This window comes from Watersipora subatra, chromosome 1 (assembly GCF_963576615.1).
Source record: "Watersipora subatra chromosome 1, tzWatSuba1.1, whole genome shotgun sequence".
NCBI lineage: Eukaryota > Metazoa > Bryozoa > Gymnolaemata > Cheilostomatida > Watersiporidae > Watersipora > Watersipora subatra.
The window spans coordinates 27,610,871-27,625,689 of NC_088708.1; the positions used below are offsets into that span (position 1 = coordinate 27,610,871).

At 36.3% G+C, this 14,819-nt stretch overlaps 1 protein-coding gene across 1 annotated transcript; it reads left to right on the plus strand.

The window, feature by feature from the left end:
- Positions 1 to 4,083: 4,083 nt before the first annotated feature.
- Positions 4,084 to 5,016, plus strand: LOC137385750 (uncharacterized). The gene has a single exon (XM_068072293.1). The coding sequence runs from the start codon at positions 4,084 to 4,086 to the stop codon at positions 5,014 to 5,016; it is 933 nt and encodes a 310-aa protein (XP_067928394.1).
- The last annotated feature ends 9,803 nt before the right edge of the window (positions 5,017 to 14,819 follow it).

A 14,819-nucleotide genomic window follows, 5' to 3' on the forward strand; every position in this document is an offset into this window, starting at 1 on the left:
CAAACCTGTACAAGGTTCTGAAGGTTCTGAACTTCTGACTTGATCATAAAAATCATCTAGCAAAAGTTGTGGTACTTCTTTGTTTTCAATTTTTAAACTTCGTGAGCATCAATGCCCATCAAACTTCGTGAACCAAAGTCTTAACCAAATGTTTACTTCTGAGGCACTTTCTCAAGGCCCCTGGGGCTAATTACAAGTGTACTATTACTATCAAGTAAGTGTCGAGTAAGTATCAATAGTGTTAGCCACGCCTTGTAAATGAATATAGATGTAGCCTACATTACAGAAAACTATTACTACGTCTACCATCACACAACTCATCCTCTCATGTTTCTGCATTAGTATTTCAAGTTTGATATGTGTCATACGCGTATGATGGTTTAGCAACTCATGCATTGAAGTGTCATAGAATCTTTAATTCAGTTTCTATTAATTTTAATAAAAAAATTTATATTAATTGCATTGTTGCTTTATAGCACATTTTGTCTATTTTAATAGTTATGAATAATAGTAAAAACAGAGTAAAAATACAGCACACACAAGTTAAGCAGAAAAATGAAAGCAAACAGACAAGAAGCTTATTATACGCGAAGCAAAACTACTCAATGCCATTTGTTCATGATTTTGATTTGTCTTCTCATCTTTTACATCGCATTCGTGGTCTAAAAGTGTGAGACTACCAAATTAAAAGAATAAACTAACAGCTAACACAAAATTCTTTGCAACATAATAATCAATCTTTTGCTATCCGCTTTTAACTTCTCACAAACCATCAACAAAAGACAGCAATGGGTCGCTGTTATCGATTGCCAACCAAAATTGTTTACCTATTCACTTTTTTGTCTTGCTTCGATAGAGATACAAGATTATACTGTACAGACAATAAAGCATTCCTTAGGGTGAGACATGTGTATTTATTGCTTGAGCGACATTTGAAGCATTTTCTGTAGCACTGCCATGAGCTGCATTATGTTGAAATATTCTTGTCCTTTTTGTCAAGCTTTTCATAGCTTATTTCTAGTGTAATGTAATTATAGCTTACTGGTTTATGTGCCTTTTTTGCTTTTCTAGCTTGGCTTGCCAGCTGTTAATAATACTTGCTATGGTGTGATTAAAAGGTTGGTCACTCCTGTTGTAGCTGTCATATTGAACTGATATGAAAAATATACTGTCTCAATGTTCGCTATAGTAATTTATGTTTCAGCTATAAAACATAAACAAACAACAGGTTATGGGCCCAGTTACCAGATTGACTACTGCTTGACTCCTTGTTGGAAAACTGGATTATTTAGGTGCAAAGACTATATTATACCTCTGGAGTAATCACTCGAAATGGCTGAGGAAAAATGGTCGATAGACAAACCGAGTGGAACCAACTACTCAACATGGAAATTCAAAATGAAACATCTGTTGACAGCCAAAGACTTGCATGGTTTTGTGGAGGCAACCGAAGAAGCTCCTGCAGATGATGCAGCTGCCGATGTCAAATCTGCATTCACGAAGAATTGCAGCAAAGCATTCTCTACTATAGTGCTTGCAGTAGGTGACAATGAACTGTATCTTATAACAGAATGTGCAGATGCAAAATCTGCATAGGATAAATTGCAAGCACATTTTGAACGAAATACTACCTTGGCGAACAAACTGTTTTTAGAAAAGCAATACTTTAGAAGTGTCATAAAAGAAGGTACACCTATAGAACATCACCTTGAACATTTGAAGGACTTAACTGATAGACTTGCAGCAATCAATGCAGCTGTTGATAAAAAGGATTAGGTGGTCACACTGCTAGGCAGCCTTCCTGACAGCTAATAGTAACGTAGAAACTGCGCTTGAGGCTCGAGGGGATGATTTAAACATAGAATTTGTACAACAATTGTTGAAAAATAAAGAGCAGAAACGACTAGAAAGGCAACATGATAGAAGCAACTTAAATCACCCGCCGGACGCTGCTCTGGTCACAAAAAAACATTACAGCAGACCGAGACAGCCTTTGGTATGTTTTGGCTGCCTAAAACAAGGACATATTTGTCATTACTGTCCAGACAATCAAGAGAGATCACAGTAGCACACAGCAAAACAAGTATCAACAGATAATAGTAATACTGACTTTGCATTTGTTGTAGAAAGCTCTACATCAACACAAAATTCACCATGGATTATAGACTCAGGTGCATCTCGTCACATGACACCTCACCGCGAGTGGTTTAGTGAGTACCATACCTTGGATACCTCGGAGAAAGTCAGCCTGGGTGATGGACATATAGTTGATGCCATAGGCATTGGTAACGTTCATGTAATGCTTAACCTAGGGCGCAAAGTTCGTAGGATGGCTATTATCTATGATGTCTTACATGTGCCAAGTCTAGCTGGAAGCTTGTTTTCTGTAAGATCAGCCCCCGAAAAAGGAAAAATTATCCAGTTTGGTAGAAGCAGATGCTGGTTAAAAGATAAACAGAAAAGAGTACGCGCTATGGGTACTATAAGGAATAAACTTTATTATCTGGATTGTGAGCCAGTATGGAGAAACACAGACAAAATTGCAGCCACAGCTATCGACACTTGGCATAAACGCTTTGCTTATGCAAGTGAAACAACTCTAAGTAAGTGTAATTATAACAATGTATTAATGGGGACCAAAATTCCAAGTGGCAGTATTTCCTTCTATGAGAGCTGTGTGGAAAGAAAAATGACTCAAAAACCATTTCACTCAGTGGGAGGTATCAGATCTAAACGTAGATTAGAATTAATTCATTAAGATGTGTGCTCTTTTGAAACTGAATCGATTGGTGGCAGTAAATATTTTGTATCATTCATTGATGATTTTTCTCGATATTATGCAGTGTATTTTTTACGTTATAAATATGAAGTGCTTGACAAATTTAAAGAATTTGAAGTTCTAGTTAGAAACTTTTCAGGGGAAAAGATAAGTACTCTTAGGTCTGATGGTGGGGGCGAGTATATGTCAAACGAGTTCAATAGCTATTTAAAGACACTAGGAATTCGTCATGAAGTAACTTCAGCCTACTCTCCAGAACAAAATGGTGTGGCAGAAAGGCTCAATCGTACACTTGGTGAATCTGCTAGAACTATGATGTCTCATGCAAAACTTTCAATAGAATACTGGGCTGAAGCAGTGGCTACAGCGGTATATGTTAGGAATCGTCTTCCCACTAAATCACACAATGACAACAACTCCTTACGAAAAATGGTATGGACGGAAACCAGATGTTAGGCATTTACGAGTGTTTGGATGCGCAGCCTATGCCCATATCCTAGATCAAAAGAGACAAAAGTTAGATATCAAAGCGGATAAATTACGCTTTATTGGATACAGTATCACATCGAAAGCTTATACTGTAAACTGTTCAACGAGCAAACTAGAAAGGTTATCGTTAGACGTGATGTTGTATTTAATGAGCCAGACTTCGGGAGTCAGATAAAGATATCATCAAGTAATGTACCAGTAGCCACTGTAGACATTGTTGTGCCTGCACCCCAAGAAGCTAACAACGACACTATACATGAAATCGTTGAAGAGCCAAGGCGTTCTAATCGTGTACAAAGAACCCCTGTACGTTACGGCATAGACGAATATGCGGATGAAACATCACAAATTTCTCATACCAAATATCAAGCTTGTCAAATTATTGAACCACAAACATTTGAGCAAGCAAGAGGGAGTTCTGAGGCTAAGGAGTGGCTGTCTGCTGCTAATTCTGAATACCAATCTTTAATAGAAAATGATACATAGGACTTTGTACCATTACCTCCAGGTAGAACGCCAATAGAATCTAAATGGGTGTTTAAAGCCAAACTCACTGCTGATGGGACTGTAGACAGGTTCAAGGGGCATTTAGCCGCCAGAGGATATGCACAAAAGGCTGGAATACATTATGCAGAAACATTTGCACCAGTTGTCAAATTCACATCTATTCGTACGCTGTTGGCATATGCTTTACAGCGCAAAATGAGTATACATCAGATGGATGTTGTCACTGCATTCTTGAACAGAGTACTTGGAGAAGATATCTATATGACTCAACCTGAAGGATTCATTGAACCACAACAGGCCGACCTAGTATGAAAACTTCGCAAATCGCTGTACATCACCAAAATTTTGGAACATCGTTTTGGATGAATATCTCAAATCAAACAAGTTCAGACGATCTGGCGCAGATTCCTAGTGTTTATGTTCGAGATAATGATAGTGTTAAAACAATTATAGCTGTGTATGTTGATGATCTCATCATGAGTGACACTGAACATGAGATGAACTTGGCCAAACAAAATTTGGCAACACGTTTCAAAATGAAAGATCTTGGAAAGTTGCATTACTGCTTGGGCATCAACATTAAACAAGAGGAGGAAACTCTTAGTTTACATACAAATCACTATATGTTACAGATTTTAAAACGATTTGGAATGGAAGATGCAAAACCGATGTTAACACCAGCCGATGTGAATGTTAGGCTCGTAAAGGATGATGGTGTTAGCAAGCCTGTGCAACCGGAGAGCTACCAAGCTATGGTGGGAAGTTTCTTATATTTAACTATAGCAACTTGTCCAGACATTTCTCATGCAGTGGGAGCAGTCTCTAAATACTGTGCGGCCCCAACAGAAGCTCGTCTAACAGCAGCAAAGGGCGTATTACGCTACCTCAAGGGATCACTCGACATCAGAATCACATATCACCGATCTAGTAATAACAAAGTGTTTGGCTACTCTGATGCTAACTGGGCAGGAGATCTGGATGATCGACACTCTATGTCTGGAAACATATTCTTACTATCTGGTTCGCCGATCAGCTGGTTAAGCAAAAGGCAAAGCGTGGTAGCAGTGTCTATTGCTGAATCTGAATATACTTCACTCTTCCATGGTACTAAAGAAGCAATGTGGCTGAATCAACTCATCACCGACATTGGTCTATCAGCGTCTGCTGAACCAACCAAGATGATGGTTGACAATCAAGACGCCATAAAAATCGCACAAATTCTAATGAACATGGCCGCATAAAACATATAGACATCAAATTTCACTTCACGAGAGCAGCTGTAGTAAACAAGCAGATTAGTTTAGAGTATTGCCCTACTGATCGTATGGTAGCTGACATCCTGACTAAGCCGATACCACGTGAGAGGTTCACAAAATTACTAAATCTGATGGGACTTACTTGATATTACAAAACCAGCAACCTAGTGGGAGTGTTGAAATATTATTGTCCCTTTTGTCAAGCTTTTCATAGCTTATTTCTAGTGTAATGTAATTATAGCTTACTGGTTTATGTGGCTTTTTTTGCTTTTCTAGCTTGGCTTGCCAGCTGTTGATAATATTTGTTATGGTGTGATTAAAAGGTTGGTCACTCCTGTTGTAGCGGTCATATTGAACTGACATGAAAAATATACTGTCTCAACGTTCGCTATAGTGATTTATGTTTCAGCTGTAAAACATAAACAAACAACACATTAATCACTAACAACTAATATTAAAAATGCTCCTTCTTGCCAAATTATTTTTATAATGTAATAGCGAGACAGCATGTCATAAAAATATTGCAAAAGCCCTGGCAGTCTTGTGCGCTGTGAGAAATCGACAGGTGGATTAACTTTATGTATAATGTTTCTGAATCGGGTGGTTTATTTGCGCAGTTGTGAGAGTGTTGTAGAAGGTTGTGAGTTCAAATCTTGTGCAATGTAATCTTTTCCCAACCTTCAACCATGGCTACAGATGGACAGACAGACAAACAGATATGATGACGTTTAATATAGTAAAGATTTTACAAGTAGACCTTGATTCCCAACTTTCAAATTGTGATATTATTCATACTGACTGATACCCTACCTATCCTCACAACCCAATAGACAATGTATTGGTTTCACATGTTTACATGATTCATGTTTCATAGTAGTTATGTTGTACATTTTGTTGTATTGCTCCAACCCTATTTAGCATTCTTTATTTTTGCGTTGTAGAGAAACATGGTGACGGGCTTCGCTCTACCATCTTGAGTTACGACTTCAATAAACAGTGACTAACAAGTTAACTCTCTTACACAACTATCAATAACAATCAAACACTAAACATAACATTACACAGATGGACAGACAGACAGATATTATGACATTTAATATAGTAAAGATTTGACAAGCAGACTTGAAAAAATAGCTGTGATAGTTATATAGCTTCATTTGACAATTTGAAACTTTACAAGCAATTAAAATAAAAAAACTAAATTTTAATAATATTTTTAGTATAAAACTTTTAATAAATGTTTTGCTTAGCAATTTTTTGTGTGGAAAAAACCAACCAAGCTAAAAGTAACTGTTTGATTATTTGTTCATATTTGCATCAATAGAATTATTGCTGTACAGGTGCATTTAGTGAAGTCTGTTGAGCTAGGAATACGTAATGTTGCTGTCATGCAAACAGAATGTGTCATGCAGAAAAATCTGTGGAAGTCTGCGACTAGCTTTATTACAAAAACAAGTCAATAATAGTACATTTAACAGCCTTATAACTTATAGAATAAATGTAGCAATAGCAAAAAATACAATATGGAAAGTTTTTATTCATAAAATACCATAAATGTTTTATTGTCATTCAAACTTAAAAATAAGCTTTGTGTTTTTATTTGCATGTATACCACTTTTTATTAGCATTAGCAAATTATTAACAAAAGTGATGTTTTTTGTTACATGTCAAAAACAAAAATGAGCATTCAGAAATCAGGAACTATCAAGTGAGTTGAACAAAAGTGCTTTGAAAGTTAGTAATCTAATAGCGTTATGGAGGAGTCAGGATAGTGAATTGTAGGTCGCTGTAACAAAAATTGGTTTATCTATAACAATTATGGAATACATCTCAAAAAATATGTCGTATACTAAAAACGATTACCTATTGAAGCACAAGGAGAAGTAAGTCGAATGGATACACACTAATCGTAATAACCTATTGATTGTTATCTCTGAAGCCTTTTAACCAGTAATAAAACACTCTCAGGTATGAACCAGATATTGAATACATCTTTAAAATTACTCTTTAGTTGATTTTCTCTGACAGGAGGTCATTCTGCTAAGACACGTTGCTGGAACTAGGTTGACGCTAGATTTAAAAATGGCTGAGAAGCCAGCAGACAACATAAATTTTGCATCTGTAAAATATAGTTTTTATACAGTGTGTGATGATTTTCGTCAAAATCTCACCGCAAAAGGAATAAAATTCGTTGGAGAGCTGCAGTCAACAAAGCAAGAAAAAACTGTTTACATTTCGGTCTACTTAACAATACTTTTATTTTCCCTTATTCTTAATTTTAATCTTCTCTGGCTGCTCATATCTCCTAAGTGCTGCTCGTCAGACAAAGCGGTTCGACGACCAAGAACAGATAACTCTGTCATCTCGCTATGCGTAGCAAACCTCGTTGCGACAATCTTAGGAATGCCCAACAGCATTTACCGAAGATACAACGACCAAAATTGGAATATTGCTGAGGACAACTACCAAACGAATCTGTGGACTTGTAAAACATTCGCGTATGTTGAAACCGTTGCACATTTTGGTAATATTTTTACCTTGACCGCACTGTCTATTGAAAGGTAAATTATTATATTTATAGTATATGTTTATAGAAGTGTATGTAAGAATGTCTATAGAAAGATCAATGTTTCTAGGCCAGTTAGCGGATCTTTCAAAAGGTCCCGATTAGCGGGTCTGCCTTATTTTTTAAAGTTCTGCGGTTGATGCTCATGTGTCATCATGTGTTGAGATGGGCAGGTTTTGTGCGAGTTGTATCAGTTAGGCTTTCCGTGTGTTAGCTAATAGCATTTGATTATTAGCGTGTATAATAGTGCTACATAATTTGTAAACTGACAATTCTTTTTTCAGATTCTTTTGAGCACTTTTGGGGCAACCATAATAAAATAATATGCATTACTGTTAGAATACAACAGAATTTAAGTCTTTGACTTACAAATGAAATGAAATTTCAGAGTTTATCATTGATATGTTAGTAAGCAGTTTTCAACAAACAAATTTAGGTTGTAGAAGAATACAGGTAGATGTTAACAATAGAATAATTGTGCAAATGCATTTTGACAAAAAGCAATTAGCTATGAACTATGTTTTGTCTTTCTTATAATTATAATTAGTATTGCAATCCTCCCTTCACAAATGTTATTAGTTTCTCACAAACAGCATTTCCATTAGCCAAAATTCATATTTAATATCTATAGCAGCGATTTTCTTGGAAAGTTTTTTACTGGCTGTGGCATTTAAATAGTTATTAACTTAAAAGAGTTATGGATAAATATTTGTGAAATTTATTGTAGAACCGAGGCTGATGCATATAACTATTTTTTGATTTGTGGACATCATACCTCAGTTACCCTTACTAATAGGCTATGAATTGTACAGTGTCGTTTGCGTTATTATTTACCAATTACCAATATAAAAAAACTACCAGAAATATTCAAACAATTTTGCTAAAATAGTTTGTTGACAGATGTAAACCGACTAGCACTTTTCAGCATTTTATAGATAACATTATCCAGTATATTAACAACATCTTCTATACTCTTGTAGGTACCTCAGCGTATTTTCAACACGAACTAACCCCATCAGCAAGTTGAATGCTGCTAGGCGCCCTGGAGCAGTAGATAAGCGAGCAATCAGAACAATGGGCTGCGTGTGGGCTGTTGCCCTTCTCTTCGCCATTCCGGAGGCTATCACAACAAGATTGGCTGAGCAAATTGACGATTACATTAGCCGAGGTGGAGACAATGAAAGTTATGTTATCAACGAATTGCGGTTTGTTCCAGACCGAGCGTACTGGAAGACGCATAATGTAGTTTTACCAGCCATGCGTTTTCCTGACAGCTGTGAAGGATTCATAACAGTGCAGGTGTGCGAAGCCTTTCTCAACACAACTGACCGGAAGATTCTAGAATCTGCCTACTACTTTATAGCGTTTTTAGCTCCACTGGCCATTACAACCTTCTGCTACAGTCGAATAATAAAAAAGCTCCTGGGTAGACGGTCTCTCATCACGGCGTTGGAGTCGCCCATCTCTGAAACGGCTCGCAAAATTGAAAGAGCTAAAAAGCATCAAGTGTTAATAATCCTGTTTTTGGTCATCATGCAAGCATTGCAGTACGGGACCTTTCTCACTTACAAACTTGTGATTAATCTTATACCCACACAGCTATCTCTCAGTCAAAAATGGTTAATTTTTGCGCAGAAATGTTTTTTATATACAAATACTATTGTAAATCCAACTATGTACATGTTTTCTTCCAAGTTATCAAAGTCACTGACGGCTACAAAGAGACCTAAAAAACAAGTAGTCAGCACTGTTCCTCAAACAGAAGCTGACGAACTTAGCTGACGTTAATATTCTTCATTTTTGCATCACTCACTAATTATACAGAAAATTCATTTAACAATGTTAGTCGTTTGTGTTAGTGACACGTGCGTTTCGTAACATGTAGTTTATACAAAGGAGTCTTGTGGTCATCTACATGTTCTAGAAGTGTAATATTTTTATATTTATGAACGTGTTTCATTTTAGATATATAAACCTCTGTTTATATACAATAGACTTTCTAACCATATGAAATATGTATTATTTTATATATTTAAGCAGACGTTTGTCCAAACTACCCTTTGCGGTTGTGACCTCTTACACAGTTGGGCTTTCAGGTTAATCACATGGCTGTGAGACAAACTACTCTAAATGTTATTTTTTGTAGCATGATAAACTTGTTGTTCTTTAAATAAACTTAATAACTGTCAGCTAGTCTCATACCGCTGCCGGCAGGTATAAAATATATGAGCTACTTTCAATCATGAGTAGAACCTTCATCAGTGGTATCCACGCCATCATTGGTTTGAATTCGTTTGGATTTACCAGCTGCTGCCTATTGGTCGAAAATACCTGACCCGCGAAAAACAGGTTGGGGTTGGATTCCCGATAAAGGTCACTGGTGGTGACAGGAATGACCTCCAACCTCAAATTGCTCTCTGATGCCGGGTATGTCTCCAGTTGCTGAGGTTCCTTTGCCACTGAACTCAGACGCGTTCAGCCAAGATCACAGAGCCATTGCTTGTGCAACAATGCTCTTAAAAACGCACACAGCCTCTGCTTGAAGTCAGCTATGCAGTTATCATACTTGATTGGTAAGGTCACCGTTTACCCATGTGTTTGACAGAGTGATATAGAGAAGCAGTAATTCAAGGTCAAGTATCTTTCCTGCCAAAACCTGCCAACCCCAACCAAGGTCACGAGCTCTAGAGCATTAGGTACGGTAAGTGCCGATCTCTTTCAATATGTAATCAATCGTGAAACAGCAACAACTATAGCCTACAATACTAACTTATTGTACCAAAATATTGTTCTACAACTCTGCTCCATTCATACATTTTAGTAATTCTCACATAAAAGCTGTTTAATTGATGTCCACTGACAATCTATGACAGAAAATGCGCTATGAGAATAATATTGATTGGTCATACATTGTCGTTATTGTTAGATAAATAGATTCCTTTTTGAACATTAACAATCAATATGAGAAGTAGTTTACGCAGTGACGGCGTGCTGCTGACTTGTCCCGACAGCAGAGGTTGTTTGTTTCACCATTATTCAGTGAGAGCTCACAGAGTTGCTATGATGGTCAACAAACACTCACTCAGCGCTACGACCTATCTGACATGCACGCATATTGCTTCTGTGTGCCTGCTAGCTAAAGGTATGATAATGATTATCTTCTTTTACCAAGGTTTCTGAGCCACTGAAATCATAATATAATTATAATCTGTATTTTTATGATGGGCTACCTTTTTTAGGTAGAAATTAGCAAAAAATTTCGACCAAACTTCAATTTCGTAACTTGTAATAGGCAGTCTTTGGAGAAGCTACCTGAAGGTTGACTATGACAGGTATAACTACCGTAACTTATATAAAGCGTTTATGTATTTAAATATGCATTCTTGCAGCGAGGTACGCAGATGTGCATCTGTGAGTCTCTGTGTTCCTACATTCTTATATATAAAGATTATATGTACAAGTGTAGGCCTATGTGTTTTCATGAGCGTTGTAGCACATGCATGTCTTTTTGACTGAATGTACACATTCGTTTTTATTAGAAGTGTACGTGTCTGTAGACCCAACTGATATATATCATTAGAGAAATGTAAATATATGTTCAAAAATTTGAAAAAAATGTAGTAAGCAATTGTCTTGTCAAGACACGAACATTTTTCCAAGTAGCAGTTACAGCAATACCTGTTCAATTGGCTTGCTGCTCTTGCATCAAATATGTTACTTTGAATGTATAATGACAGGGTGAAATTTATAAACAATCTATTTTGGCATAGATGACATTTAGACCGCCTATTGTTAAACCAAAACAGCCACGTTTTGATACAAGATTCCCGGGGAATTTTGATGGGAGATACTGTGAAAAAATGTTGGCAGTGTTCTTCTCTTCATTGGAAGAGGCCAACAGCTTTATAAGAAAAGAAGAGCTACGAACAAACGTTCAATGGTCGATGTTCAAAACACAGAAGAAGTTCTCGGAGACTATAATATTTTGTGGTATGTAGGTCAATGTTGGGGCAAGAATTCTTGGTTGGGGTTGGCAATTGACTCTGGATGTGTAGTCAATCATTGTAGTAAATCCTATTCTATACTTTGGAGAAACCAAGAAAACAACCATCATCATTTCAGTATTAGTCTTGCTTGGCAGCTACTCCTCAAATCATTTACCTGTTTAAATAATTTTCCTGACATCTCATTGGTCGTCATCTATGCCGAAATAGATTGTTTACAAATTTCACCTAATGACATATTGAAAATAGCCTTAATTATGCATTATACTTGCCTTTGTGTACCTATAGTAGAAGGGTGACTAAACAATTGTTTTAAAACAAAACTAACTGGTCAGATCGGTAAATGGGGCTACGACGCTGACCATAGAAGCTATATCAGCAAGATAGGAGAAAGAAGCCATTGTTAATAATATATAATATATATATTGTAATTTAATGATTAGATAGTCTGACATCGAGTTTTCATGAACAGTTTAAAAGTCATAAGCTGTAAACGTGGGTGATTGACCAGCACTTTGTTCAGAGGCATTGTCAAGGTAATGGCTATTTATCAGTCGCTAAGTAACACAAGCATATTTACCAACACAGAAGCCGTGGTATATGCTTGTGAGACAAGATAGATACAGTACATATTCAGAAAGACCGGAATAAACTGGAATAAACCAGATTGATAAAGTCATTGCATCACTAGTAGCTATCCAGTAAGAGACTGTGGAGTTTACTTTGTTTCTATTGTTTGTGGACCTGCTAAGCGTTTGATCACCAAGTACGCATCAGCAATAACTTGTCCAAGCCTGTCCAACAACTATATGACTGCTGTCTAGCCACCAAAAGCATCAGAAGCCATAACAAAATAATACATCAGAATACAACAAACTAATAACATCAGAAGCAACACCAATCTTAGTTTTGACAAAGCTACCTTTAGAACAACTGTCTGTGATGAAATTTAGAGTGAACCTACGCAAACACTGTTTTAGATCTAAGTCTATATCGTATCTTAATCACACTTTTACCAAGTCATATGAGTTTTATGGTTTTACATTTCTATTTTATTTATGTATTTTTCAGTCAGCATCAGTTTTTTATAAGCATATATACAAACATTTTATTCCTCTTTACAGAGACAAAATACACACACACACGCACACGCACACACACACACATACTTACTCACTTACTTACTTGAAGCCTTTTTGATAGAAATCCCAAAATACAGTATTAGATTCCAATCTAGCCAAATCTTATTTTTTTACTGTAGAAATGTATGCATTTACCATATTTTTATCAATAAATTTTGATAAAGTTTAATACCACTACAATGAGTTGTATTGTGTAAAGGTGAAATGCTTTTGCTCATATCTTTTCGGGATACAAATATGATTGTATTTGACAAGCTTACAGACCAATCTGGTTTGATGAGCATAGATCTATTTATAGATATTTTAATAACTTAATCTTAGAAAACTCAGCGATCGCTAACTCACCAGTGTATTGCTAGTTATAGCTGATGAAACATGATGATAGATACTCTCCTATAGATACTCTCTCAAGTATAGGAAGGCTTACACAAAGTTTGAATTCGTTCGTTGAAAACTACGTATATTACTTGAGTGAGGACAATCTATTATCATTTACTCTGTCATTCCGAGCTAGACTGATTTAATTTGATCATATTTAGGCATTCTAAAATATGGCCTCCAGTAGGCTTCATGTCAACAACTTTTCTCTGCAACTGATACAGTATGAGAAGACAAATCTATACTGCTTGTATACTATGCTTAGGCAATAAGCGTCTACTCAGTTACTCATGTTGTTATGAGTGCCTTGGTAAAAAGTAATGAACTACTTGTATGTTACCTACATACTAGCAGGTTCTAAAGTTTGTAGCTTGTGTTCATACTTGAGCAGTTATTTTAGTTATTTCGATAAGCTGCTCAACCAATTGGGCTTGGTATTAGTACACAGGTATAACTAGTTTATTTATTGCAGGAGTGCGAGGAGAAGGAGACTCCGCAGTGAATGTTTGGGTCATTGCTTTACCCGTCACCGGAATAGCCTTAGTCGGACTATTCACTTTGTTTTGCATCTGCCGCTATATCTGTCACTTGATATCCTTCTGCACAAAACTATGTGAAACCGAGCAAAAAGACAGTAAACCGGTGTCAATTGTCATGCCATCACACAGCAATATCCACATGCTAATGGAAGAGGTCCCAAACCTTAGTGGAGCATCAACACCCAATCTCACAAACCGTCATAAAAGTGCAAACACAGCGGAGTCTCAGAAGCTGCTAGTTGATGTCGTAGACAACATGCCTCACACTGGCAGCGTTCAAGATGTTTCGAAGGCGATAAATTGTACAAAATCGGAAGAGCTGCCAGTGTTGAGTGTAACAACATCGAAATTGGATGCGAATAATGGAATTAGTGAAATATCTCCACCTCAAATAACAATCATAGCAAATTAGCTGCAGCCTCTGCATTTTATCTAGTCATAACTGTAACTTCTGTCCATGACATGTTTTATTACATTTTAAATGAAATGTAATGAAACTAATATTCTTGTTAATCTGACAATGCTACGCATAGTTTTTCGCAGCACACTTTTTCTTTTTATAACAATGTTGTCAAATTTTGCAGTCTATTTTTATGTTTACTAAGATTTATGCAACACTTTGCTATTGTAATAAATAAAACCAAAAATGCTGATAAAAGTAATTACTTTGTTACATTTGAATTCACTGATGACATCAAATGTTGCGAAATTGTTCTTCAACAAAAATGTATTTTTATTCTCGCATCTCAATTATTTTGGAGAGATGACTTAGAATTTTGATATTATTTGTAATACAAAGGTCAATATAAAAATTTTATACTCCCAATAATTGGTTGTCTCACATTATAATTAGCTACCTGAGCCATCCAAAGATGCCACTAAATGTTCATCTCGATAGGAACTTTTTAAAACTTTTGTTGATAGCTGTAGCAGTTTACAACCCACTCAAACAACTCTTTTAAACCCAAAAAATTCAACAAATATTATTCATATCTACGGAGCGCTGGCCACCCTCCCAGCCAAGAGATAGGATTGTTCCACCAGCAAGAATGCATTAAAGTCAATGATACATACCATATAACTAAAACTTCTAACTGCCATAAAAACAATGAAAAAAGTGTTTGAGGAATGATTCATTTTTTGAGGAAGAAATACGGAC

Coding starts and splice junctions, on each gene's coding strand:
- LOC137385750 (XM_068072293.1), top strand. CDS start 4,084: ATGAAAACTTCGCAAATCGCTGTACATCACCAAAATTTTGGAACATCG.